The sequence below is a fragment of the Narcine bancroftii genome, chromosome 1, assembly GCF_036971445.1.
Source record: "Narcine bancroftii isolate sNarBan1 chromosome 1, sNarBan1.hap1, whole genome shotgun sequence".
Taxonomy (NCBI): domain Eukaryota; kingdom Metazoa; phylum Chordata; class Chondrichthyes; order Torpediniformes; family Narcinidae; genus Narcine; species Narcine bancroftii.
Window position 1 is genome coordinate 43,383,034 of NC_091469.1, and position 27,262 is coordinate 43,410,295.

A 27,262-nucleotide genomic window follows, 5' to 3' on the forward strand; every position below is an offset into this window, starting at 1 on the left:
ATCATTTTCCTTTTGCCCAGTACAAGAGCTGAGGTATATGACAAATAGGAACATCTCAAACCCCTTTCAACTTCCTAAACTCACATTTTAACTGTAGCAGATTGAGTAGCACCATTCTGAAAAAAAGCTTAAGTATTAGGAAAATATTACAGTACTAAAATAGTAAAAGCATTAAGTAAAAAAAGTTTACAAATTAATTTACTGTACACCATTTTGATTTTTTTAATATTTTCATATTTACAAATTAAGATTTTAACATTACCACAGCAAGCCAGCTGCCTGATTTTGCCATTTTGATACTACCTGTACTAACCCTGTTTTCTTCTTCCCTGGTATGTTATCAGTTCTCTCCCCAAATGACCTTCCTTATATTGTAACATTACATTTCCATCTCATCACAAATCAAATCTATTGAGTGAATATATAATTCATTTATAAATGTTTTAATTGGTCAAGGATAGCCATAGTATTTTGTCTAAAACATGCTGTGGGATAAGTGTTAATATGAAAGCCTTGGATGTAAAAAAATGCACCATCACTTCCATGATTTAATATGGATTTTTATATTTTAACAAAATATATAGCTGCATATTTTATGCAAGCACCAAAATCAGTGTTTTATATGGCATTTGTTTAAGGTTTCCCATTGTGTCCAGTTAATCCCAAACTGCAAGGTAATCAATGACACTTAAAGGGTATACACATAATCTATCTTCTTACTTATGGCTAGGATAGTACTAGGAAGTACTTTGAATTGTTTTTATTTTACAGTAAATATTTTAGTGCCTTCGTACTCTATCACCCTTCAAGATGTCAATGCTTAAAATATTCAAAGTGCTTTTTGAACACGTCTTACAAAATATTTCATGGAATTCATTTTGAGGATCACTACAGAATCAGAATTCATTGACCCTTCAAAGTACTTTACTACATTTTAAATGTAGTCTTTTGTTTCAATACAGCTGCAGCTTTAAGTTAAAAGGTCTCTACACCATGAGAGGCCACCTCAGCATCAATTAATCAATCAAAAAAGAATGAACAATTATGAACCCATTAAAATGGCATTTTAAATTTACAAAGATGTTAAAAATCCTCTAAATGTAGCACCATGATGGTTAATCATTTTGTAGCACCATGATTTTTCAACTTTGCATTTTTTTTTCCTGATTAATCAATTAAAATTAATTTCAGATGTTTGAATTGACTGTTATTTGCAATCGATATATAGAGAAAGGCAAACAAACTTCTACAAGTTTGATAGACATTTTAGGCAATGAGAACTACATGTTGGAAATGTGTAGTTTTCGATTTGCCCCAGTAACAATACACTCAGCACCAGAGGACTGGGATTTGCTCCTGCCCTGTTTCCTAAGAATAGGCTCAATGACATGAGAGGTCACTTGTGTCTAGCATAAATATTTAGTTTAAATTAATTTACAGAAAGGCCATGTATCCATATTCCAGAATAATGTTCTGATACAATACTTTTTGCATAGGACACGTTTCAGCTTGGTCCTTACTGCGAGCACTCTTTAAAATTTGAATTGGGATACAGAGCAAGTGTTTTGCAGCCTGTCTTCATTTGCTGGTGTTTTATTTCTGCCAGTGCTGAATCAACACTGTTTCTTCCTCATAGGGTTTAGCACAACTGCCTTGCCAAATATTAGACAGAAAATGAGGTAACCCAGCAGAGTATGAAGCTATATCCAACGATTGTAAGGCCCTGTAACCCGTGTGAAGGCATATGGGAATGCTGTAGTTACGGAGTTTGTGGTAAAGGTCATAGTCCTTTGCGCAAGAGTCCTCATAAAACGTATCTGTGGTGGTTCTATGGGTTCATGTGATTCTGGGGCTTCTCGTTTTGCTTTTTTGCTGTAAGATTTGGTAGGCACATAATCCAAACCAAGTCTCTCTGCTTCTTCCTCTCGTTCTCTTGCCTTATCTGCCATCTTGGCCTCCCACAGTGCTAATCCATGTTTTGGCTCATTCATACTTTTGTGTTGGTAAAATACAAGTGATATTCTTGTTGGGTGATTCCTGTTTGGGTTTTTCAATGGGGTTGTGGCATGCAGTTCACGTTTTGCACACTCAATGAGAATAGATCCATGGCATGGTGCCACTGCGACCCCGCCAATGTCTTTGTCTAAGAAGTTGTGTTCACTGTCTGACCAAACATCCGGAGTCTGTCCTGGAACAGGTGCATCATGCTGTGGAACTGTGTGAGAGGTGTTTTCTGGAACATTGTGATTGACAGTTGTAGGTCCATCAGCTTGTGAAGTTTTAGCAACGTCATAATTATTTGATGGGGGAAGTCTTGATGTACCATTAGCTCCAAGTACATTAAGTTCATTTTCTTTATTTTCTATTTGGAAAGAATTAGCAGGCCGATGATCACTAGATCGAGACAAGCTTGTGTATGCAGGGTACTGGCTGCCATGAGCGACTGCTGGATGATCCAAGGTCTGCTGACTGACATTGGATACTGATTTAGATGTAGGTTCCATAAGTTGGGTCTCAGTTTGAAGGGAAGAATCAAAATGAGGATAACCCCTCATTTGTTGAATGCTTGATATTCTGTTATCTATCTGACAACCACTGTAGCCATTAACTGGCACACCATAATCCGAATAATTACAAAATCTGCTCATACACATCTGACTGTTGCCAAACCTGTAGGAATTTGAGAACTGTTGATACAGTGTCTGAATTGGTGGCAATGTTAATTTGTTCATTGGAACTTGGTAACGGTACATGTCCATATGGTGTGCAAGTGAGGGATAATAAGACCCCATGTAATGGTGAAAGTTGTCCATAGACGTGCTCCCGTTACATTGGTAACCTGGGTAAGTGCTTGGTTGGGCAGACTGGTAGATACTGGGCACTGGATGTTGTTGAATAACTGGTGGAATATTGGGACCTGCAGTCAAAATAAAATATGAAAGAAATTTAGAAACTAGGCATAGATAAAATAATGCAGGTGCTGAAAATCTGAAATCTAAGCAGAAAAACTGGAAATGCACAACGATTAGACAGCATCTGTGGTGAGAGAAAGTGGAGTTAATGTGTCATCAGAACTGGGGAAAAAAATGGAATAGATTTTAAACAAGAGGGAAGGTGGGACAGTAAATACGACAAGCAATGATGGATCTAATCCTCTCTACCTCAGATGATCCACATCTGTTCCTCACAAGAAAGAAATTATTGTAATCTGACTAATCCAACCAGGATCAGAGCAGCTCTGACCTGTTGTCCCATTTTATATCCAAACTGATTTTACATGCTTTTGAGTTCCTACCTTAGCTGTAAACTAGCACCTAGACTTAACCTAAACCTTTCAACCTGGGTGTGTTGGATCAACATCATCTGACTTTCCCCCAACTCTTTCCTTAACTCATTGAAATGGCATTCCATGAAACACAGAATTTCTTGGAACTAAATAAATCAGCATGAAAATCTAATTTGTTCTGCAATAATATTTTCACACTTGTATTAGCACCAGTATCCAGAATTGTTAATAAGAAAATAAATTAGATGAAATAACAACCAATATATGGTATAGAAAATAGAACATAGAAAAGTACAACACAGAAATAGGACCTTCAGCCACATGTCCAAATCAAACTAAAGCTGCAGCTTAGACACAAAATCCCTCCATTCTCTTTGTATTCAATTGTCTTTCTAGAAGTCTCATAAATATTACTGTTTTATCTGCTTCCACTACTACTCCTGATAGCCTGTTCCAGGCACCCACCATTCTCTGTGTCAAGTATTTATCCTGCTCATCTCCCTCAGGTTTCCTCCCCCTCCCCTTAAATGCATGTCCTCTAGTGTTTGCCACTCAGGTCCAAACCTTATCGCAGTTTTAGTCCAAGCAGTCGATTCCAAGGGTGAGGTGACAGAGGAAGAGATAATGCAGACAGAACACAGAAAAGTAAAAATAACAGGATGATTTAATGTCTTCAGTATTGAACATCAAAAGTGTCCTTAAATCTGTTGACACACATTTTCAACCATAGATGGTCATTTTTAACCTCACGAGAAGAGTTTTTGGCTCTGTTATTTAAGAGGGATTATTGACCATTTTGCTCAAACTTGGCTGTCCAGATCTATCTCAGCTTGATATAGGAACTGCTCTGCCCAAAACTACAAGAAACTGCAGAACATTGTGAACACAACTCAGGCCAGCACACAAACCAAATTCCCTTCCAATCCACTCTCTCTATTACGTCCTGCTGTCTCAGGAAAGTTGCCAACATATTAAATGATATATCCCATCCCAGTCACACTTCCCAGCACAAAGTTATCAGCTAGTAAATTTGGGCAGTACAATGGCAGATTGAGTTTTATTCTGATACATGTAGGGTGATGGAGTTTGGAGGTCAAAAATTGGATAGGACATACATCATAAATGGTAGGGCACTTGGGACTGTAGATGAACAGAAACATCTTAGGATACAAAACCATTGATTCCCTAAAATTAACAGCGCAGATAGATCAGGTGGTAAAGAAGGCATACAAAGATCTTACCTTCATTGGTCCTGACAAAGAATACAAGTACAGGGTCATCATGCTACAACTTTATAAAACATTAATTAGCTCATACTTGTACAGTTCTGGAAAGAGGTGATTGAGCTGGGAAGGTGCAGAGGAGGTTCACCAGGAAGTTACCTGGATTGAAGGACATCAGAGAGGCTAGATACAGCAGATCTCTGAAACAGGCTCTCTACTCTCCGTAGAAATTCATGAATGTTCTCAAAATCTTCTTGGAAAATTTTTTTTACAGCCTCACTGACTTGTGGCAATCCTTGATCCTTCTCCCTTCCAAATGGAGAAGAAACATCTGAATTAGCATAAAGAACCTGGGGTCTCTTCATGAGAGACCCAGTGTAAAGGGTAGAAGTATGTACCATTTCCCAAATTGCCCATCCTTCAAGAATCTCCTTCCTATCCTCCCTCTCCCCACAGCAGAGTTTGGCCTATTACAATGGCCTTAGCAGCCACCTCAGAGCCTCCAGGATTGGAGTGGAGGAAAGGTATCTTCCATTCTGAGGAACTGCTGAAGGAAGAGGGCAGGAGATGGAGAAGGAAACAAACACCATAAATAACACAACAAACTATTTTCCTTTAAAATCACTTGGAGGATATCAGAATGTTGTTCCTGTCTCTGACTCGTTCAAACAAATCCATATTAAATTTGAATTTTCCAAAGTTTATTAAACATTGTTAACATCAGTTGCTATACATTGTTACAAGCCATTAAATGTTGTTAGATGGTGCTAAAAACTTTGTTAGGTAGTCAATAAAAGTTGTCAGAACATTTTAATTCCTTACCATTTTGTAGAACAAAGGAACTAAGCTAAAAATTTAATTTCTAACATGGCCAAGACCTTGTCTCCTAGCAACATCTTTGAGCCCACAAAAATATTTAAACAACATCTTGAAAGCCACAAACAGAATTGATTGAAAATTTGCAACCCATTTTAACCCTTACAATGCTGGCCCCTAATTATTTTGTTTTAAAAAATAATTACCATTACAAAAAAAATCAAACATAGTACATAGTAATATATTGTAGTGCTAGCCCTATGCATTGGTTAAATTTCAAAAGAAAATGAAGATCAATTATCAAAAGACAGATTTTGTTAATTGGTACGTTCAGAAAGCCAGTTTTAGTCTTGATCTGAACTTGACATACAAGTCCTTCTTTGTCCTGGATGGTATCAACAATCTTCCCTGTCAACCAGGAATTTCGAGGCACTAAATGGTCCACAATGATCACGACATCCCGAGCCGTGAAATTGCACCTGATTTTAAACCATTTCTGTCACTCCTACAACAGAGGAAGATATTCTTTCACCCATCTTTTCCAGAACAAATCCAATATAAATTGCACCTACTTTCATCAGTGGTGTGGATATATGTCTTCCTTCTGAAACCGTCCCAGTGGCAATGAAGGCTGAGACATAAGAATATTCATTCCCTTTCTTAGACTTGAAATTTCCTCTGCAACTATCTTTCTCTGACAAAAGCAGATTATCTCCATTTCAGCATTAATCAATTCTTCAGCTGCGAGACCTCCCTTTTCTTGAGTCTTAAGATCTCCTGTTTCTTTTTGTGGTAGATCTTTTTGATGAATGTTATCCGATTGAAATTGAGCAGGAACATCGCTTGTTTGTTTGTTCTGTCTGCTACAATTCAGAAACCAACTTTTAAATCTGAGCATCCATGCTGTTACCTTTTCAAACAATTCCAGGATGTAACTGTATCCATTTGTTCAGACATTATCTGAACAGCATTTGCAGTCTTATGCCTGATTTCAGGGTCCTTTGGTAAAATCTCTTTTATCAGGATTTTGAGGCCACTCCTTTTCAGGATGTAGAAGAAATTGAAGCCCTGACATCCACATTTCTTTCTTCAGGAAAGACTTGACTTGCAAACTTCGGGAAGCCAAATCAGCAAGATTCTTAACTGGGTTAACATATCTCCACTGTATTGGATGTGAGATTTTATCAATTTCTGTGATTCTGTTAACCACAAAGTTTGAAACCTTCTGGTTTTATTGTTGATGTATTTGAGTACAGAGGGGCTATCCATCCAAAATATAGTCTGTTTGTTTCATCTGCAACTCTTTTTTCCACATTGTGACCACTGTTCTAGTGGTCGTTCATTCCATTTGTGGGCCAATGACTGGTTTCAATTGAGCAACTCTACCCTTTCCCATTGCAAATCCAGAAAACCAGATCCTGGTGATCATGCAGTAATAGGTAACTGTTCCGTAACTGTTTTCACATGCATTATCAAAATGATGCAATGGAGCAGATGTTACAGTTCTAAAATTTGTGGGTTTGAAGCATTTGTCAATCTTGAAGTCTTCCAGATTATGAAGATCCTGCACACGAACATCCATTCTTGTACAATGGATTCTGGTATCTCATCAATCCAACCAATCCTTTTCATACACAAACCTTGCAGGATCTTCTTGGCTTTCAGGACAACTGGTGCCAATATTCCTAGAGGATCATATATTGAACTGACTGTTGATAGAATCCCCCTTCTGTGAGAGGTCGGTCCTTCAAAATTATTTTGAACCTAAAAACATCACACATGAAGGTTGTCATGAACCAATTCCAAATTCTTCATTTGTTCCGCCCTCCCTCTTTCAGGTATGGCAGCCAATACTTGGTGACTATTATTTATCTATTTGGTAAGTAGGAAGCCTCCTGTGAAACAGATTACTCTCAGCTCCTTTACTTAGTGAGACAGTCATCGACATAGAAGTTATCCCTGATGGTGCTTATAGCTTGAGAGCTACATTGTTCCTTATTGTCTTCAGCACACTTCCTAAGGGCAACATTTGCACAATTGGTGAAGTCGTTCCAAATAGCGGAATCGGACATTAGGATGCCCATATTTTGGCACCGGACATTTTGGTGAAAAAAAAATTTTTGTAGCCGTTCAGACATTTTGATGCCCACAGTTTGCCGTTGGCTGGCAACCACTGGCAATGCGGTGGGGGAGGGTTTGATTATTTGTATAATAAGTGATTATTTAATAACAATAAATCGCAAAATGTTTTCCCTTCTGTGGATGCAAAACCCCATGGTGTGGTAAGTACCATGTTCTGCCATCACCACTTTCCAAAATATTATCTGGTACTTTCTATGCAAAACCTTTAAATATCATGTCAGACACGCAGTTGGTGTAGTCCGAATGAAAGGAAGAATCTTTCTTGAATCATCTCTTTAAATTCAGTGTATGTTGCTCGATAATGCTTCTATTATCAGACATGCATATTTCCCTTTTCTTTAAAGGCAATGCAATAATGATCATTAACCAGCTTGGCAGATTTTGACACTGATTCCAAGAACTGCTGTTCTTCCTTTGAAAGTCTTGGTTGTCCCTGAGGCATTCAGGAACTGCTGAACTGCTGCTCCCACAGCTCATCAAGTTAAATAATCAATATCTTGTTGACACTTATAGCTGACTAGTTTTGAACCTCTTTTCCTCCTAATGGTCCATTACTCATCCAACCAAGCATAGTTTTGACAGCATAAGGTCGGTCACCCACCACTCCTTATCATATCTAATAGTTCCAGAGATTTTGGTACATCTGAACCAATCAACAATTCAATTGCAGAGTTGATTTCGCGAAAACAAACATTTTTCAAATGCATCCATGGTTCAATTGTTGTTTTGATGTGGGATGTTTCCTTCATGCACAGGCATAGTTTTCTGAGTATATATACCTGGGAATTCACAAAAATCATTACTATCCAGTCCAGCGATCTCTAGCCACAAAATAACTTTGGTTTCAAAGTGTTTAACTTGACCTATAGTTCTCAATAGAATTTTTGACCTTCTTCCTTGAAGATCAAGCTTATTTATTAACCCCACAGTGCAAAATGATGATGTGCTTCCTGGGTCAAGAAATGCATAAGTGCGCACTATTGCACTTCTTTTCTTGGCCTTGACTTGCACAAGAACTATTAAAAGTTTGCAGTTATTAAGTCTAGCCCCAGTGGGACCATTCATCATAATACTGAGGCTCCAGCAGTGTTTTCATCTTTTTTTTGTCATTTGTTCCTTTTCTGCATTTTTATTTTCCTGGAAGATGTAGCATTTTGGGAGGCTTATGGCTGCATAGGTTTCTGCTAAGCCACTTAGCACAGACGGCCAAAACAGACTCAGTTTTCCTTCAAAAAAGCCATTTTCTCACTACGCGTCTTCTTTTCGAATTGTGCACACTTTTCCAAATTATGCTTATCATTACAGAATAAACATCTCTTCCCCACAGGCAAACTTTCCTTTTCCTTAATTTCTTTATCCGCAACATCCAGGGAGGTGGCAAATGTACTTTCTAAAAAAAAATTTTGATTGAGGGTATAATTTGAACCTCTCAACTTCTTTGCTTACTGTCTGAGTGCTTTTGATATTGCCATACACTGGATCTGTGACAACGTCCACTTGCCCTTCAATCAACTCCACCAATTTCTTAAAAGATGCTGTTTTATGGCATTTTTTCTGGTATTCAACAGCTGAAATTCTCCATAGTTCTTTCATCCAGTCGGGTATTTTATTTAAGATGATTAGCATATTAGTAGATATTTCAAGCTCACAAGATGGCTGATCTCTGTCATGATGTTGCAATATCCTCTTAGAAAAAGGGCGCAAGCTTGAAAAGACTTTGTGTCATCTGGTGTTATTGACAACTTTGAAAAAACCTTCTGTACATAAGCTGTAGCAATTTTATGCTTGTTGCCAAAATGCTTCTTTAATAAAAACTTTTTGAATCCTTTGTTCAGGGCCATATGATGGCAACTCTTGTGGTTGTCCACTCGTGAACTGTTCCAAATAATATAGACGATCCTCCAAATTTTGGCTCTTAATTTCAATATTGCATTCAAAGTGGGTCACCATCAAAAACTGGAATCTTTCTTTTGGGCAGAGAAGAGAAAGAATGTAACTGAATTAACGATACAGTCATTTCATTTTACCTTATCATGCTACTTTGTTCACCCGGATATCTGTTCCTGTCGGGAGCGGGTAGTATTCTTCCCCATAAGATGGGATTTGGCTCACATCTCTGTCCACTGGGCTTGTTATTGGGGTTTGTGATTGGCGCCACTGTGCCTTAACCTAGCTTGTTAGGGACCATACACATCTTGTAACCGTAACACTGGGCACTTCTTTGGTATTAAATATTTTTCTTTTCCTCAAAACTTGACTCCAAAACATTAAATGGTTTAGATAATTTACTTTGAGCACCAGATATCTTTGAGCCTTCTAGTACCCTCAACTTGGACTCATTAACAGCTGTTCTCAGTTCCAGTTACTCCTTCTGCCTTCTTAGCTGCTCCTCTTTCTTCCTTAGTTGCTCTCATTTCAGTTCCTCTTCTCTTCTCTTTGTCTAGCTCTTCTAAGGCTTAAGCCATTCATGTTCTTCTTCAAGAGTGTAGGTGCAGTACTTGAAGCACTAAAGCTTGCTCTAGAACTTCTCTTGTTTATCCTGCTACCAGTATTTGTCACACTATCACCTGATCATATTTCAGATGTCACCTTCATGTTGGACTTTGTCTTCACTCGGATCTTCTCCTCCTCCCTCCTTACCACCATCTTGTGGCACATCTTCTGCTATCTTAGTTTCTATTGATGTTTTTTGCTGTAATTCTGTGGGATTTATACTCCTAGCAGCCACTACCATCTCTCTTTCTATTGTCTCATTTAGTCTTGCTTGAAGAGTAGTTTTGGCTCCACTTGAATCTAATCCCTGAAGTTGTAATTCTTCTATAAGTTCTGTGACCTTCATCTTCTCGACACATAGGTCCTCAGGAGCAGCAATTTCAGCAGCGGCTGCCATCTTAATCCATTCAGCTGACCATTGCACTCAAACATCAAGCATGCACAACAATTACTCCAAAACCAAATCAGTCCTCAAAGGACAAGTGGCAGTTTCTCCAAACTGTGTTCTAATTTTCAATAAACACACAGAAGGAATCCTTTAGTGAGGCTTACCACTTCTTCAATGGCCCTGGTGATGTGGATGACGATCATGCATCCTTGAGTTCGAAATGCTCGAAACAGAGCTCAATCCATCCAGTCCAAATTCCAAATCCAATTTCCAACTTTCTATTGTCTTAAATTCTGTCTTTTATTTTAAAAAATTGTTGCTACTATTTTTCTTTAAAATCGCTTGCTGGATATCAGAATGTTGTTGTTGTTTATGACTCCTTCAAACAAATCCGTACTAAAGTTAAGTTTTCCAAAGTTTATTAAACATTGTTAGCATTTATTATCAGTTGCTACACATTGTTACAAGCTATTAAACTTTGTTAGTCGGTGCTAAAACCTTGCTAGATGATGCTAAAATTTTGCTCGATGGTCAATAAAAGTTATCAGAACATTCCAATTCCTTGCCATTTCGTAGAACAAAGGAACTAAACTAAGAACATGTAATCTCTAACATGGTCAAGACTTGGCTCGAAGACATTTCTTGGTGACCGCAAAAAATATTTAAACAACATTTTGAAAGCCACAAACATAATTGCTTGCAAATTTGCAATCCATTTTAACCCTTACAGGTCACTTTCTAGGAAAAGCAAATAACAATATGCCAATGTCATCCCACTTTTCTCCCTATTTCATCCAGCTGCAGGGGGGTTTATTTATCTTAAAAACCATTTTGTTTGCCCAGAATCCCATTCTTGGTGCCAATTTTGACTCTACCTTATTATTCTCTATTTGGGTGGGGCATGCATTTCTCCTTCTGCACAACTGATCAATTTCACTGGGATGTGGGTTGTGCACTAATGACTGGACGGGCTGCTTCTATTGTTAGTTCTATGACAAGCATCGGCCAGGATGCTGGGTGAGATCATGGTTGAGGCTGGTACAATACAGTCATTGAAGATTCTTACACATATGGATATAAGTAAAATAGAGGGTAATGGATGTGAAGGAAGGAAGGCTTAGATTGTTGTGGAGTAGGTTTACAGATAAAAATTAGAATGAAGAATGTAGGTACAGAATTCAAAATAAGTGTGATCAGGGAACAGAGTGAAAAACAATGAAGTGTATTGAGCAGTGACTAATGATGTAGTGATGTAATGAAGAATCAATGATCTTGAGAATGCTCTACTGTATATTGAAGGTAGGATAATAAGCAAATATTGGAGTAGAAAGCATGTATTGTAAACAAAATAGATTTGAAAGACAAGAATCAAATGTTTTATTAATGTGTGGACAATGTATTAAATTAGATAGATCTGAAATTGGGTCATATGACATTACTTTATGTAAATTTCCCATTCTTCTGTCATAATAGAAAAATTATTAATATGTTTTAAAGGGGTTTGTAATCTTCAAATGAGATCCATCAAAGTCACTGATTGTCTACGAAAGGATCATGCTTCACCAAGGAATACTGGAAATTAATAATTGATCTCCAATCCCTCTGCACCTCTCCTGTATGAAGCAAGACTGTGAACCCTACTTTAAATAGAAATCCTACTTTAAATAGAAATAGATTTCTATTTAATAGATTTAAGGTCTATTCTGTTCCTCCAATTTAGAGCTCCCCTGGACTTTCACCATTCTCTTTCAGAAGGAACCATTACCATTTGTCTCTCTCTTTTCTGGTCCTCATCTCATCCTTTGTTCTCTTTGCTCCTTCTTCCTCCTCTTTAACTTAATACTAGTTTAATTCCTAACATTTCCACTTCTGTTTCAGATCATTAACCAGTAACATTAATACTGTTTCTATCTCCACAGATGTTGCCTGGTTTGCTAATATTTTGAGCATTTTCTGGTTTTGTTCCAAGGAAACATCTTGTTGTCAGGAATGTTTAAAACACTGTTTCACCAAACTTCAAGAAGTATGGCTCAAAGCTCAGGAATTGGTTTTACCTAAATTACTCGGCACCTGCTGCTTGGAAGCGGTGTTTTCAGAGCTGGCTTGGTTTGACCGTGCTATCGTTGGATGCCCTTTCTCAGCTTTTGCAGTACTGTTGTCCTGATTTATAAGTCTCCCAGCCTTCCTTGATTCCTTCTTCTGCCTCCCAGACTTGACTGGCCGAGCCAACATTCTTACCACACGACGGAAAGAGGACAGAACTTGAATAGCACCATGCTTGATCTTTTCTTCTTGACCTTCCACACTTCCAAACTCATCAGTAGAAGCAATTTTGTACAAAGGCAGGACATGGAGCTGTTCGTCATCTGGAATCTGGCCAATAACTCGATTGTCCTCTTTGGTAAGTGTGCAAACCTAGATGTACCAATGAAAAACAGAATTAATTGAATGTATATTTTGTGAGAAATTTGTTGAACTTAAATTAGTGGTTTTCAAACTGCCCCCCTAAACTCACATTCTCAAGGGGAATCCACTTTAAGCAAACCTTATGCCATAATTGCTCTGTGTTTAGTAAGGGATTGCTTAAGGTGGTATGTGAGTGGGAAGGTAGAGAATCACTGCTCTTGACCCAATGTTACTGAAATATTTTCTTGAGAAAAATTGTCATTGGCCCATTTCCTTTGGAGTTATGAAACCGTGAACAATTAGGTATGATTAAAACAGTGGTTTTCAAACTTTTTCTTTCCACCCATATACCACCTTCAGTAATCCCTTACTAATCACAGAGCATTTATGGCATAGGGATTGCTTAAGGTGGAATGTGACTTTAGGGGGGGTGCAGTTTGAAAACCACTGACTTAAATGGACATTGGAAAAGTCTGTTCTGGAGGAGGTTGCCTTATTTACCAGTTCCGCTCCAACAACTCTTGCTACAGCTTTGTTGAGTAACACATGGCAAAAGAAGGATCTTCGATGGTTTTTACTTCTTTTGCACAATTAGGATCCAAATTAGTTTCTACGGTGTAAACACTCACAAAATTTAAACACATTGAAAGAGCTCTGATCAATACAATCACAATTGTATTCTACCAGTAGAAGATACAGCATTTATCTCCCCGATAACAGTGCAGTCATAGCTGGAAATTTTCCTGGAATGAAGATTTCTGACTCACAACCATGACTTACTTTCTCTATCATCACCAAATCATCCTGGAGTGTATCATGTCCACAACAATAGGTATTGATAAAGCACTCATAAATGGAGCAAAATACTTCATAGGAGATCTATTAGAGAAAATCTGACAGTGAGCCACACCAGATATTCCAGATGAAACATCAGAGTCCTGGATTAATGAGCATCTCAGAGGAAAGAAAAGTACAGGGAATATGCAGGGGATTTCAGAAATGAAGATATAATTATCAAAGTTAATTGGAGGAGCAGAATTATCTTGAAGTGACAGAGGGCTGGAGGCATTGCTTACATGAGAGTCAATGGTGGTTAGTGGGTATAGGGGTGATTTAAGAAAGGGGCTTGACAGGAATAATTAGAACTCAGACAAAAAGAGTTTTTAATTATCTCAAGTTACAGAAGGTTTGATAAGCGAAACCAGCCAGCAGTGTGTTGGTTTGGTCAGATTAAAATGTCAAGATTAGTCTAGTCAATGGATTGGATTTCAGTAGCAGATGAGTTGAGCAATGTAATGGCTATCAAAATAAAGAAGTGAATATTCCAAGTATGGCCTCACCAACACCTTGTATAACTTCAACATGACGTCCTAACACTTGTATTCAATGTTGCAACTGATGAAGGTAATGTGCCAAATACTCTCTTTTCTCTACTCTCTGTATGCTGCAATCTTTAAAGATCTACATACCTGTGTCCTAGGTTTCTCTGTTCCATTACATTCATTAGGACACTGTCCTTAACAGAGTCATTGCTGTCCTGATTCAATTTACCAAATTCAACACTTCACACCTATGAGTTGAACTGCATTTGCCATTCATTGCCCAGTTCCCCAACTGATCCAGACCCTGTTGCAAACTCGGGTAATCTTCACTGTCCACCATAGAACATATTTTAGTGGTAACAGCGACATTTTTCACCTTGCCACATCCTTGTCCAAATCATTTACAGTATATGTACAGGTACACAATCCTTTATCCGGACATCTAAAATCTGGAAAGCTCCAAAATCTGGCAAATGGGGACAGAGACGGCAGCGCGAGTCAGGCGGATGAGGGGGAGAGAATGGCAGCGCGACTGGAAGGGGTGGGGTTGGATACAGCAGCACAATTCAGGTGGGCTTAAATCTGGCTTTCCAAATTCCGGAAAAATCCAAAATTCGGAACCACACTGTCCCCCAAGGGTTCCGGATAAAAGATTGTGTACCTGTATTACAAAAAGCAAGTGCCCAGTAGTATTAAACCCCGAGGCACTCCACTGGTCATGGGCCTCCAGTCTGAAAAACGGTTCTCTACAACCATATTCTGAATTCCATCACTAGCCAATTGGCTGGTTGGCCTCCTATCCCATGTGCCTAACCTTCCATACTAACTTACCATGGTGAACCTTATCAACACTTCTAAATCCATAGACAAAACATCAAGTAATTTTCCTCCATTTACCCGCTATCACCTCTTCAAAAAAAGTTCTCGCAAGTTCATGAAATACAATTTCCCACTCATAAATCCATGCTGGCTCTCCTTAATCTTTCCCTGGCATTCAAATGTCAATAGATTCTAACTCTCAGAATCTTCTCCAGCAGTTTCCCTATCACTGATATCAGACTAACAGATCTGCAGTTGCCTAGATTATGCTTACAGCCCTTTTTAAACAATGGTACCACATTTTACCATCCTACAGAATTTCTCCTGTGTTCAGGATTGAGTTAAAAGTGTCTGTCAAGACCCCAACAATTTCCTTCCTACCTTCCCACAATGTCGTGGGATGCATCTGGTCTGTACCCAGAGTTTTTAATCTATCTTGATATGATCTAAGACTGCTATCACCTCTTCACTAATTTTTTTAAAATATTTTATTTAAGTTTTAAGAAAACACAGAATCTAGGACTCAATTAATATAATAATAACAATTCACTGAATATTAAATCATAGAAAAACATTCATAAGGTCTGAAACAAAATAAAAAAGGAGAGTCCCTCTTCTCCCAGAGGCCCCTCCCTAGATTCAAAAGAAAAGGGACAGACAGCAGGCAACAGGAATAAGATTCGACATCTCACAGTCACATCAATTAAAAAGTATTAAATTTCGAATAAGGAGTATACTAATTGACAAATATCAAAATAAATTAGACAATGTGGGCATTTAACTAATTTAAATAAGGTTGCCAAATTTTGACAAACATACTATATCTATTTCTAAACTATAAGTTATCTTCTCAAGGGGAATACAACTTAGCACTCTCATGTCCCAGTGATCAATGTGAAGTAGAGAATCGGATTTCCATGTTACCGCTATACATTCCCCGGCTATTGGCAACACAATTTTAATAATTTAGATTTACTTCTGGAGAAGTTAACTTTTATAACTGCCAAATTCCCCAGAAGAAACAATTCTGGATCTGGAGGGAAGTTCACCCCCACAATTTTTGTCAACACCCCCCCAATTCTATTCAAAAGGGTCTTAATTTCATACATAACCAGGTGGAATGTAAAAAGGTCCCAACATCTATACCACACCTAAAACATCTATCAGACAATTCTGGTTTATTTTTATGTATCTTTTAAGGTGTGAGATATAATTGGTGCAGAAAATTAAAATGAATCTAGAATTAAGGTGGTCATTGTGGATCAATTACAATGCCAAAATCCAATTCCCATCTCTCCCTCAATCGATGTAGTCCAGATTTTGGGCTTTGATCTGGGATCAGAGTAGATAGATAGATAGTGTGAGAAAAATATATATGTATATATATTTTAGAGATAAGTTTGGCTGCATTCCATTTATGAATTAGAATTTCCAAGTCTGAGCACATTGGTAGGACCATTAATGGTCCCCACTTTTTCCTCAAAACAACCTCTTCATTATTGATGTAGACATACCCTTAGCTTAGTTACCTTTCTCACCACCCACTCCAGGTTTAACCTGCTCCACAGTAAATATATTCACACAACAGTCATTCAAGATCTTCCCCATCTCCTCTGGCTCTGCACATATACACCCATCCTTATCGTTAAAGAGACTTATTCTTTCCCTCGTGACGCTTTTGCTTTTGATATGCGTATACAAAAAGTTGTTGGATTCTCCCTTATCCTGTCTGCCAAAGCCATCTCTTATTTCCCTCTTCTCTATGCTCCAACATTCCTTCTACTTCTCTAGAAATTCCCTTGAACCTGAATGCCTGTATCTAATACATGCCTTCTTTTTCTTTCTGAACTGTGTCTCTATATCCTTTCTTCACCTAGCTGAAGAAAACCTTGCCATTCCTGCCCTTTACCCCACTGGGAATATATTCATACTGGACCTTCCGTTTCACACTGCTAGACCCTTGACATTTGTGTTTTCGCTTTCTTACATTTGTGTCCAGTCAACTATTCCTAACTCTTGCTAATCATGTTGAAATTGACCTTACCCCAATTTAGGATTCTAACGTGTTTAACGTGGTAAAAAGTTTGAATTGGTGCTAATGTGTGAGTTTCATACTGTGTGCAATTGAGTGTTGAGGGTGGGATAAAGTTTGTGTGTGCTGGCAACTGGAGGTGACTGTGTCCTTTCCAGGGACTGAATCACGTGAAGGTGATTGACTTGGAACTGGGTGATTCCTTTCTCTTGATTCAATAAAGATGTAGCTGATGAGTGTCATAAAAAATGTATTCAGGCACCTGCCTACATTTTGCTCATACCTTGCTGAAGGGCTCAAGTCCAAAATGTTGATTATGTATCTTTTTATCTTTGCTATATACATTACACTGATTCACTTTCGGAGTTCCTCCAGTCTTGTGTTTCTACTGGTGCCATAAAACTTCAGGTTACGTGAAGACAAGTTGCTTATGTCAGATGTGATCCCAAGTCAATGAGGTGCATATGAATATTGTAGAAAATCTCCCAGTGGAAGGAGGAGTACATACCACAGTACTACCATTCTGCATGTTGTGCAAATCTCTGTGAGCATGGGCACAAAAATCAACACAAGCGGTCACTCCTGAGAATGGATGGCCCTCTGCCTGGCCAAGTCGGCAGTCTGGTGCTCTCTGTTCAAATTCAACCTGCAATTAAAAAGTCAAGAATTATTGATTGGCCATTAAATGTTCTCATAGAAAGTTTAAACAAAGATTCTACAGATGCTGGAGAAATGGTGCAGCACAGAAAAGTGCTGTTGGAACTCATCAAGTCATGCAGCATCCATGGAGAGCAATAGGCAGTCAATGTTTTTGGCCCCAGCCCTTCATTGGGAAATTGTAATTTCCCCATTATAATGCTATCCTTTGTAATACTCAACGGTTTCTTTGACTGTTCAATCACCCCATTTTGCATCAGTTATCCAAGGCACATGACATGATGCAGAAGGGCAAGAGTGATATTCTTTACAGCCTGGGAATGAATATGCTCTTATTTCAGAAAAAGATGACAAATTCGTTTTTATTGGCTTGGCCACAGTTTACCATAAATACGCAAATTTTACTTCATCAGAGCATGTGCCAACCAGAACATAACTGCAATTCCATTGCAGAGCCCTTCAATAATCTGAAAGTGAGCTACTTAATGAATCCTGAAGGTCCTGGTGAAATAATGTGCCTCTGCATCCTGACTCAGCATCTATGAGCATACTAGCCTCTGGTGTTTATAATAACATTAAAGCCTCCATTGAAAATACAGGGTAGGAGAGCTTATCGTTTGATTGAGCTCCATCAGTAACAGCAGATGAAATTAGTGGAAAAAAGTTAGATCATGAACATCATCAGACATCTCCTGGTTGCAAGCGAAGGTATTGAAGAAGATACAAAAAACATTCAATTAATCTTGAGGTCCGAGACCAGGTGGACTTAAAGTGATTGGCAATTTGAGCAATTAAGTATTTTCTCTCCTTTAAGTGTAGACTGAGCCAAACAGTGGAGGAGCACTTTGGAACCAATATCCATAATCATACTAGTTTTAACTTAATTAAGAAAACAGTTACAACTGGTCCAAAAGTACAAGTCCTAAATTAGGGCAAGGCTAATTTTGAAGGCATGAGACAGGAACTAGCAAAGGTTGATTGGGAGAAAATGCTTGCATGTAAAGGGACATTCAGATTTATTGTCAGAGCACACACATGACATCACATATAACCCTGAGATTCTTTTTCCTGCAGGTGAGGCAGAATTACTGCTTATTGCCAGTGCAAAAAAAAACCTGACTCAAAAAAAGAAATGTAAACAAACTGACTGTGCAATACAGTTAAAAATAATGAATAAAGTGCAAAAGTAAGAGTGGCACCTTTCCTAACCCAGAGTGTGTGCTGGGTGGTGTGGATCCTTGATAATTGCTGCTGCTCTCCGACAATAGCATTCCCTATAGATGTTCTCGATGGTGGGGAGGGATTTACTTGTGATGTCCTGAGCTGTGTCCATTACCTTTTGCAAGGCTTTTTGGTCAGGGGCAAAAATCGTTAAGTGGAAGGCTTTTGTAAGTGAAACAAGGAGATCAGGGCCAGCATTCCCTTGTTAGAATGAAAGGCAAAGCTGGAAGGTATAGGGAACCCTGTCATGAAAAAGGAGGCAATGTCATTTATAGACAGATGAAATCAAGTGGTTTATTTGTGTACAAAAGATGTAGGAATTCACTTAAGAGGGAAATCAGGAGGGCAAAGTGTGAAATGGCTCTGGAAAATAAGGTTAAGATGCATCCAAAGAAACTCAATAATTATATTAAAATTGGAGCAACTCAGGAGGGAATAAGTCCCTTGAAAATCATAGAACATTACAGCATAGAAAACAGGCCATTTGGCCCTTCCAGTCTGTGCCAAAATATAATTCCGCTAGTCCCACTGGCCTGCACCCAGTTGATAACCCTCCAGACAGATTTAGTTTCCCCTAAACCTATCCCCTTTGACCCTAAAGCCATGTCCTCTCATATTTATCTCTCCTAATCTAAGTGGAAAGAGCCTACTCACATTTACTCTGTCTATACTCCTCATAATGTTGTAAACTCCTATCAAATCTCCCCTCATTCTTTTATGCTCCAAGGAATAAAGTCCTAACCTGTTTAACCTTTTCCTGTAATTCAACTCCTGAAGACCTGGCAACATCTTAGTAAGTCTTCTCTGCACTCTTTCAATCTTACTGATAACCTTCCTGTCGTTTGGTGACCAGAACTGCACACAAAACTCCAAATTTGGCCTCATCTGTCTTATACAACTTCAACACAACATCCCAACTCCTATAGCCAATGCTTTGATTTATGAAGGCCAAGATGATGAAGGCTTTCTTTACAACCTTGTGATGCCACTTTCAGGGAATTACATATCTGTATTTCCAGATCCCTTTGTTCCTCTGCACTCCTCAGTGCCCTACCATCTACTGTTTATGTCCTACCTTGGTTTGTCCTTCAAAATGCAACTCTTCGCACTTGCCTGCATTAAATTCCATCTGCCATTCTCTGGCCCATTTATTTTCCAGTTGGTCTAGATCCCTCTGCAAGCTTTGACAGCCTTCCTTGCTGTCCACAACACCTCCAACTCCAATCTTAGTGTCATCAGCAAACTTGCTGATCCAATTTACTACATTATCATTCAAATCATTGATTATAGACAACAAACAACAATGGTCCCAGCACTGATCCCTGAGGCACACCACTAATCACAAGCTCTCATCTGAGGAGCAATCATTCACCACCATTCTCTGTCTTCTTCCATTCATCCAATTTTGAATCCAGTTTATAACCTCTCCATGGACAAACCTCCCATGTGGGACCTTGTCAAAGGCCTTACTAAAGTCCAGGTAGACAATATCCACAGCCTTTCCTTCATAATTTTCTTGGTATTCAATGTACTTATCTTTGTGTCGAGCCACAGGAAAAGGACAAGGTCATAAACAAGCATCCCTTATCTATATTTATATCTATGGAAAAACACATGGAGGGTAGGGAACTCGGAGAAGTAAATAAAAATGTCTTGAAGAAAGTCCATATTACAGAAGAGGAGACACGGAGGTATTGAAAGGTATTTCAATCCCAATGCTTAATAGATGATTCCCAGGACATTATGGGAAGCTAGGAAAGAAATTGCAGAAGCCCTGACAGAGATGCTTGTATGTATCATCATTAGCCATGGGTGCAATGCCAGGACACTGTAGGGTGGATAATTTTGTACTTTTATTTTTAGAATGGCTGCAAAGACAAGCCAGGAAGTTACAGGATACTGAGAAAATTATTATCTGAAAAAGGTGTTCATATAAAATTAAACAATCACTCACCTGATTATTGAATGCATCTGGGGCAAGCTGCTTGTAAATTGGTGCCAATAAGCTCGCTAGGTTTTGCAGATTTGTCTCCAGTTTCTCCTCCTGAAAACAAAGGCAACAAATTAAACATAGAGAAACCTTCCACTGGAAGATTCAAAGGTGATCTCTTCAGGGGTACATAGCAATTCCACAGGGAAGCAGTCCAAGATTCCTGGGTGATGAATTATATGAGGTACGTCTAGTTTGCCAACAAATTACACCTATTAATTGCTCTTTTGTTTCATGTGTGAAGAATTAAAAACTGATTAACAATCTAGTAGTGTACCTTTCATGATCAGCTCTTATCTTTACACCACCAGTAAGATGGTCATAAGTTAAGAGAGCTGTGCAGGTTGCATCAGCCATGGAGTCAGAATTTGAACCTCACTCCAACAGGTTGATCAAGAGACATGAAATCCTGAGCCAGGGTTGATTCACAACATGAAACTATGAATGTTTTCATCTGGTGCATTGTCTATTCCACAGTACAAATTCTGGGAAGTTAATACATGCTTTTTTTTTTAAACCCCGTGAGAAACAGTTTTCATTGCTTCCTGTAACACGCTTCTGGTGGGTAATACCACCAATATTTTAGGCCTCTCTGTGTCACTAGCAGAAAGATCATTACCCAGTAACCAACAATTGTAAAGATGCACACCCAGTTACCACCCACCTCTTTGGGATCATCACCGAGTAGCTTGAATTTCCTGGGGGCTTTACTTCTGGCAAACTTGCACCCATTGTAGTACATACTCCAGGAGCAACCAAAGGAAAATGAGGCTCCACAAGTGTCTTGATTCAGCCCTTGGCAAGCACATGTCCGTCTGCATCAAAAAGTGAGTGTTAAGCTTGTCGCTATTGTATTTGGCATCATCATTTGAATGCGAACATATCAACCCAATTTAGATACAGTTCATGATCCTACGGCTGGCACTCGACTTCCATTCAACATTTGTGAGCATACTTCACCACATGAACTAGACCACCCTTTCCTTTCACCAACTCTTCTTCCAAGGGCAAGTACTTCACTATCATTCAGAAAAGGGACATGTGCATCCCTCTCACAGCTATTAGGGAAGGATTAGTAAAAGCAGCCTTTTCATATCCCAGAATGGAATTTAAACACAGCTGATGTAGCTAACCATTAACTTTGTGTGCCTAAAACTTGTCGAGTTTGACTGAAACTTTGCGTTTGGGTATTTTTTGAACTGGAAACCACAATTAAGGAGCTTCAAAGATCCACGTTCTCAGCTATGGCACTTCCACACTAGTGATTACATTTTTTTTACCTTACAATTCACACAAATTGCAAGCACATGTTGCACTGTCTTCTGGCCGGAATGTTAGATATAATCACATACCCTGTTTGATGAGCTGGTCACAAGGTCTCTCAGAACGTTCATTGAAAACTCAGATAATGCCATTTTGATCCAATCACTAACTACAGGCAACAGCTCAAACATCACAGCTCTCATAACAAAAAGTACATTTGGCTGGCTCAGCACTATGTTGGATCCAAAAAGACTGCAATAAATTCAAAAAGAGATCCTTGTTTATTTCTGCTCATATTTGCCTCTGCTCCTGTGAAGCTGCCTTTTTCCATGATTCTTGTATTTTTGAAAAAAGTTGGTACTGTATATTTCGGCATACAAGTCGACCCCCATTTTTCAGCCTATTTTTAAGGGTTTTATTGTATATCTGGTGCATAAGTCAACCCCAATTTTTCGAGCTATATAGGCCTCCCAGGAACAATCCAATTAATTTTTTTTAAAACACCCCAATCGCAAGTAACAAAGCTGTAAATTAAGAACGTTTTTAAAAAAAACCTCGGCCTAATGGGCAGGAGCAGCAACAGCCCATGGTGCTGGAATGGCGACATTGGGCTCTCAGCGGTAGCAGGAACCTCAGCCTAACAGGCAGGAATGGGGACCTCAAGGTCCCAGGTAGAAGTGGTTACGGAGGCGCCCAGCGGTGGGAAGTGGGGAGGTGTTTGGGATTGGCAGCACCGGTGGTGGGGAGGTGCTTCCAGTATCGACTTATACGCCAAATTGATGTCAATTGTTTTTTTTTTGGTGAATTTAAGATCTCAAAAGTATATCTGGTGAATGTCGACACCCCCCCCCCCCATCTGAGAATTATATTAGGGCTTCATGATTCGACGTATATGCTGAGATGTACATTAATTTCTTTCTACTCATGGATGCAAATTTCCTCTCATACTCAAAGACGTTCCAGCATGATACTACAGCCCAAGGACATATTTTTCGAGTACATTCATTGTGACTCCCTTTGCTTTCTTTATTCATTTTGCTGATTTGTGCATCTCTGACAAGGCTAGAATTTACTGCCATCACTAAATTCCCTTGAGCAGATGGTGATAAACTGCCTCCTTGTGTCACTGTGGACTTTGAGCTAAAGGACCCCATCATCTACCCCCCCCCCCCCCCCACCAACCACCACACTCCCAGTGTTGTTGGCTAAATGCAGCTGACAATTTGTCCACACCAAGATGCCATAATACACAACGAGTGAGATAAACAAACATGCTGGTACAAAAGAAAGAAAAGGAATCCTTTGTCATTCTTTCAAATTATCTTCCTCCTTCCCTCCAGGAGAAGATACAAGGGTTTGAAAACACATACCATCAGATTCAGATATAGTTTATTTCCTTCTGCTATCAGACTCCTGAATGGACCTCCCATTAGTGCACATGAGGCCATGTACTGTTCAATTACTTTTCTCTTTAGCAATATCCTCAGCACTTTTATTTTACTGTTACACTATGCTTTTATTCTTGCACTGCTTGCTGTGCTATGCAAAGGTTGACTTGACTGGACAGCATACAAAACAAAGCTTTTTATACCATCTTGGTACGTGTGCCAATAAACAATTAAATTAAATTCAACAGTCATGTAATCTATTAGCTAAATGACAGTGAAGTGCTCCCCTGTGAGAGGGAAGGACAGTGGGCTGTGTTTGATGGGATACTTGTATGTTGGCTAGGATTTGCATTGGGAGAGCCTTCAGTAAACACTATAAGAAGGAACTGTGATGGCTCAGTGGACTTGTCTGTCAGGGATTTGTGAAGCTTTAGCCTCTGGTTATCAGTTAATTGCAGAACCCCAAAATTGAGATTAGACTATAATCCTGAATACCTCCTGTGTTCCATAAAACTCTTTTGTACACTTGCTGTTAACCCACTTTCAAAAATCTAAATTAGAAGAATTGAAAGTCATGAACATTTATATCTTGAAGATTTACTATAAAAGAAAAAAAATGAGTTTTCTGCTGAAACTTCTGTCCATTTAAACATCCCTAAATATGATTTCCTTTGCTGAAGCTCCATGGGATAACCATGAATTTAGGATGTGCGTCCCATGCTTTCACCAGGCAACTTCACAAGATGCAATAAAGGAGACACCAGGAGATTACATTTAACTTCAGATCCCAGCATCTACCGTCTTGCTGGAGGATCTCAGTGGGTCAAGCAGCATCAGTGGAAGAAAAAGAATGGTTGATGTTTTGGGTTGGAAGCTTCCATCAAGATTTGAAGGGCTCTGACCCTAAACGTCGACCATTCTTTTTCTCCCACTGATGCTACTTAGCTTGTTGGGAACAAACACTCAATGTAGAACTCCTGTGCACAAAAAGGCAAATATTTTAGGTCCTCCATTCAGTCATTGCTTGACTTCATCTTTCATGAGGCTTGCTCATCTTTCCCTATGACCCTTCTTCACTCATTACTTCCCACACTGTTTTCATATCATTTGTCAAGGCCTCAGGCTCATAACGTCAACTGCCTATTGCTTTCCATTGATGCTGTATGGCATGCTGAGTTCCTCCAGCACTTTTGAGCATTGAGTCTTTTTCATCTTCATTTCCACATACTTCTCCACATTGTTACTAATATCCTCAAAAAATCATCTCATTTTTTTCTCCACATTGCTACTCCTTCCCCAGTACAATATATTCTCTATTTCTCCTTTGTTCCCTGCAGTCTTCTGAATTTCTCTATCCATCTCCCATTCTTCTGACCATTCCTGTCATATTTTCCCACTGCTTGAAGAACAGGCAATATGGGAATCATCATCATTTTCTCTTACAGTGAACTGGACTTAGAGGGCAGATCAAAGCAATTTCAGAACTGGTACACAAGAATAACTAGGTCATGAATTAGATTGAGTGAAAACTACCCAAGAGGGAAGAGTGATTATTGTCACCTCCTGTCACAGATTCATTTGAGGATTGATTATATACTGTAGTCAACATGGGACTGATTTTATGAATCTGGATTTCTGGTGGAGAAAAGGGTTGAATCTAGTGAAGGAAATCTTTCTTGGACAATGTGGTTTGTAATCAAATGAGTTGCAGGACTATGCTTCAATCAGATGCATTTGATGACATCAATGAATGGAACAGTCAATTGAGAAAGACTTGGTGAATGCATCTTCAAGGAGAAACAAAGAACAAAGTATTGTTCATTTTGATGACATTAGTTAATTCACAGCACACCTCCCACCTACAACATTAGAGGAAGTGCACTGTGTGAAATCAAAGTGTGAGCCTTTAGATAAAGATTCCATGCACAACTCTGTTGTCCATAGAACATGTGGGAAAGGACAGGTTCTACAGACTGGCAGTACCAATGAGCACATCTTGGGAAGGTCTTAGATCAAAATGTACTTTGTGTACTCGCCTGCCCTTTGATGACTGCAGCAATTCCTCCATTGCAATAGTAAACATTATTTCTCCTTTGTGTGCATTGATACTACACTCTCATCTTGCAGCATTGGTCAAAGATCACATAGGTCTTGATACCAGAACCCATCCAGATCATGGTGTCTGTCAACTAAGGATTGGTGGAACAATAAAACTGCAGATGCTGAAATCTTGAGCAATCAATGAGAAGCTGGAGGAACTCAATGGGTCAGGTGGCATCCAGGAAGAGAAATGGTCAGTCAACATTTTGGGTCTAACTGATCATGTTTGCCCAGAATGCTGCTTGACTTGCTAAGTTCCTCCAGCAAATCATTGTTAATTGGCACTTTTGACACAGTAGATTTTTACACCTACACCTAAATACTGCACCAAATCAACTCTGCAATTCGTGAAGCATGTCAAAGCACTATACAAGTTACTTTTATGTTGCATTTATTGATGTACTGGAGAATGGAACCCATTCTATACAAGTTCTCAATGTCAGCATTCACCACACTCTGAACAGTTAGAAAATATTTCCACCAAGAGCCTCCTGTTTTCCACCGGTACGAGACAGAACCCCTTATTCCACACTAACAGAGCAACCATTCAGTCCATATAAAAGGCCAGCTACTTTGTTCCCTCCCTACTCTGACCAATTTACAAACAGCACCACATGATGACAATATAAAACTGACGGCAGAATACTGTGTTCCTACTCTTCATTTAATGCACATCTGCGGCTGGTCAGGGCACCATGTCTCCTCAGTGTATCCGTGAGTTCCACATATAGTCGGTCAGCAAGTGGCAAAGAGATTCCTTCCCACACCAGGATCAGAACAACAAGCACGGCAGTGTCGCATGAATGGCCAGCTCGCTCCCGGACCAGGCAGAGCAGCTTCTCTTCGACACAACTTCGCCGAAGTACCTACGAGTGACAGAAAGGAACCATGATTGAAAGTTCAACCCACCACATGCAAAGACACTCTTCTTATTGTTATCTTATTTCAAGATGCAAGATATTAAGACCAGAATGAGGCCATTCAGTCCTGTGACCCTGTCTCTTGTTTAATAAGATCAACACTGATTTAGATCTTAACTCTAACCTAACCATCTCTATTTCAAATTCTAAGATTAATTTCAATAATCATTTCATTGCTCTTTCTTTAATGCCATTGGGCCAATCCTTATTAGTGCTGGGCAATAATTTCCATTAAAGATAATAACAGGCAACAGGGTTGATGCATGCTGGAATGCATTCCCCAAAATTTAACAGCAGCTTTCAAAGAGGATCGATAAGTATTTGTAAACTAAAAACTTTGCAGGGGTATAGGAGAGAGTAGGAGAGAAGGACTAATTGGATAGTGTTTTTAGAAGCCAGAAATGACAGGCTCAACAGCTTCCTATGCCTTGTGATTCTGTGATTTAAAACCCCCTTTGTACAGTAGATTCAGTAAAGCACCTTGGAACTATATAATTAAACAATTGTTTCTCTTAAATCATAATCTACCAAGGTTCATCGAACTGGTTCTGACTCTAAGTTGCTCATCAAAATGTTTTCCATTCAATTTAAGAGCGAGAACCAGACCTTTTGGATTGATGGGAGACAGAGTTGGTCAAGAACCACATGAAGTCTACAGGAAAGTACAGATGGAATATGCCTCTTGTATTACATGTGTGTCTCTTCATAAAAATCCAACTTGATTCTTTAATAAACAAATACAAATAATCTCAGATCCCATCTTTTTTAGTGATTGGAAATAGAAGAGAAATTAACT

General features: G+C 39.0%; 1 protein-coding gene and 1 long non-coding RNA gene across 9 annotated transcripts in view; one reads left to right on the top strand and one right to left on the bottom strand.

Moving 5' to 3' along the window:
- Nucleotides 1–771: 771 nt before the first annotated feature.
- LOC138757589 (methylcytosine dioxygenase TET2-like) overlaps nt 772–27,262 on the bottom strand; it is a 177,706-nt gene continuing 151,215 nt past the window's right edge. For 4 of the 5 annotated variants that reach the window (XM_069925192.1, XM_069925221.1, XM_069925202.1 and 1 more), the window contains 6 exons: nt 26,204–26,412; nt 21,460–21,610; nt 20,760–20,849; nt 17,436–17,573; nt 12,403–12,763; nt 772–2,917 (listed from right to left, as the gene is read on the bottom strand). In XM_069925192.1, coding sequence (XP_069781293.1) covers nt 1,701–2,917; nt 12,403–12,763; nt 17,436–17,573; nt 20,760–20,849; nt 21,460–21,610; nt 26,204–26,412 — 2,166 coding nt within the window. In that variant the 3' untranslated portion in view covers nt 772–1,700. Of the gene's footprint in view, nt 2,918–4,690; nt 4,819–12,402; nt 12,764–17,435; nt 17,574–20,759; nt 20,850–21,459; nt 21,611–26,203; nt 26,413–27,262 lie in introns of those variants that run through there. The other variant, XM_069925229.1, reaches the window with a different exon arrangement.
- On the top strand, nt 11,835–27,218 carry LOC138757602 (uncharacterized). Of its 4 annotated transcripts, none has more exons than XR_011353735.1 (3): nt 11,835–11,963; nt 12,268–12,749; nt 27,059–27,218. It is a non-coding gene; the product is annotated as an uncharacterized lncRNA (long non-coding RNA). The 4 variants fall into 4 exon arrangements; XR_011353739.1 differs by having other exon boundaries at nt 12,318–12,749; XR_011353728.1 differs by having other exon boundaries at nt 11,838–11,963; nt 12,559–12,749.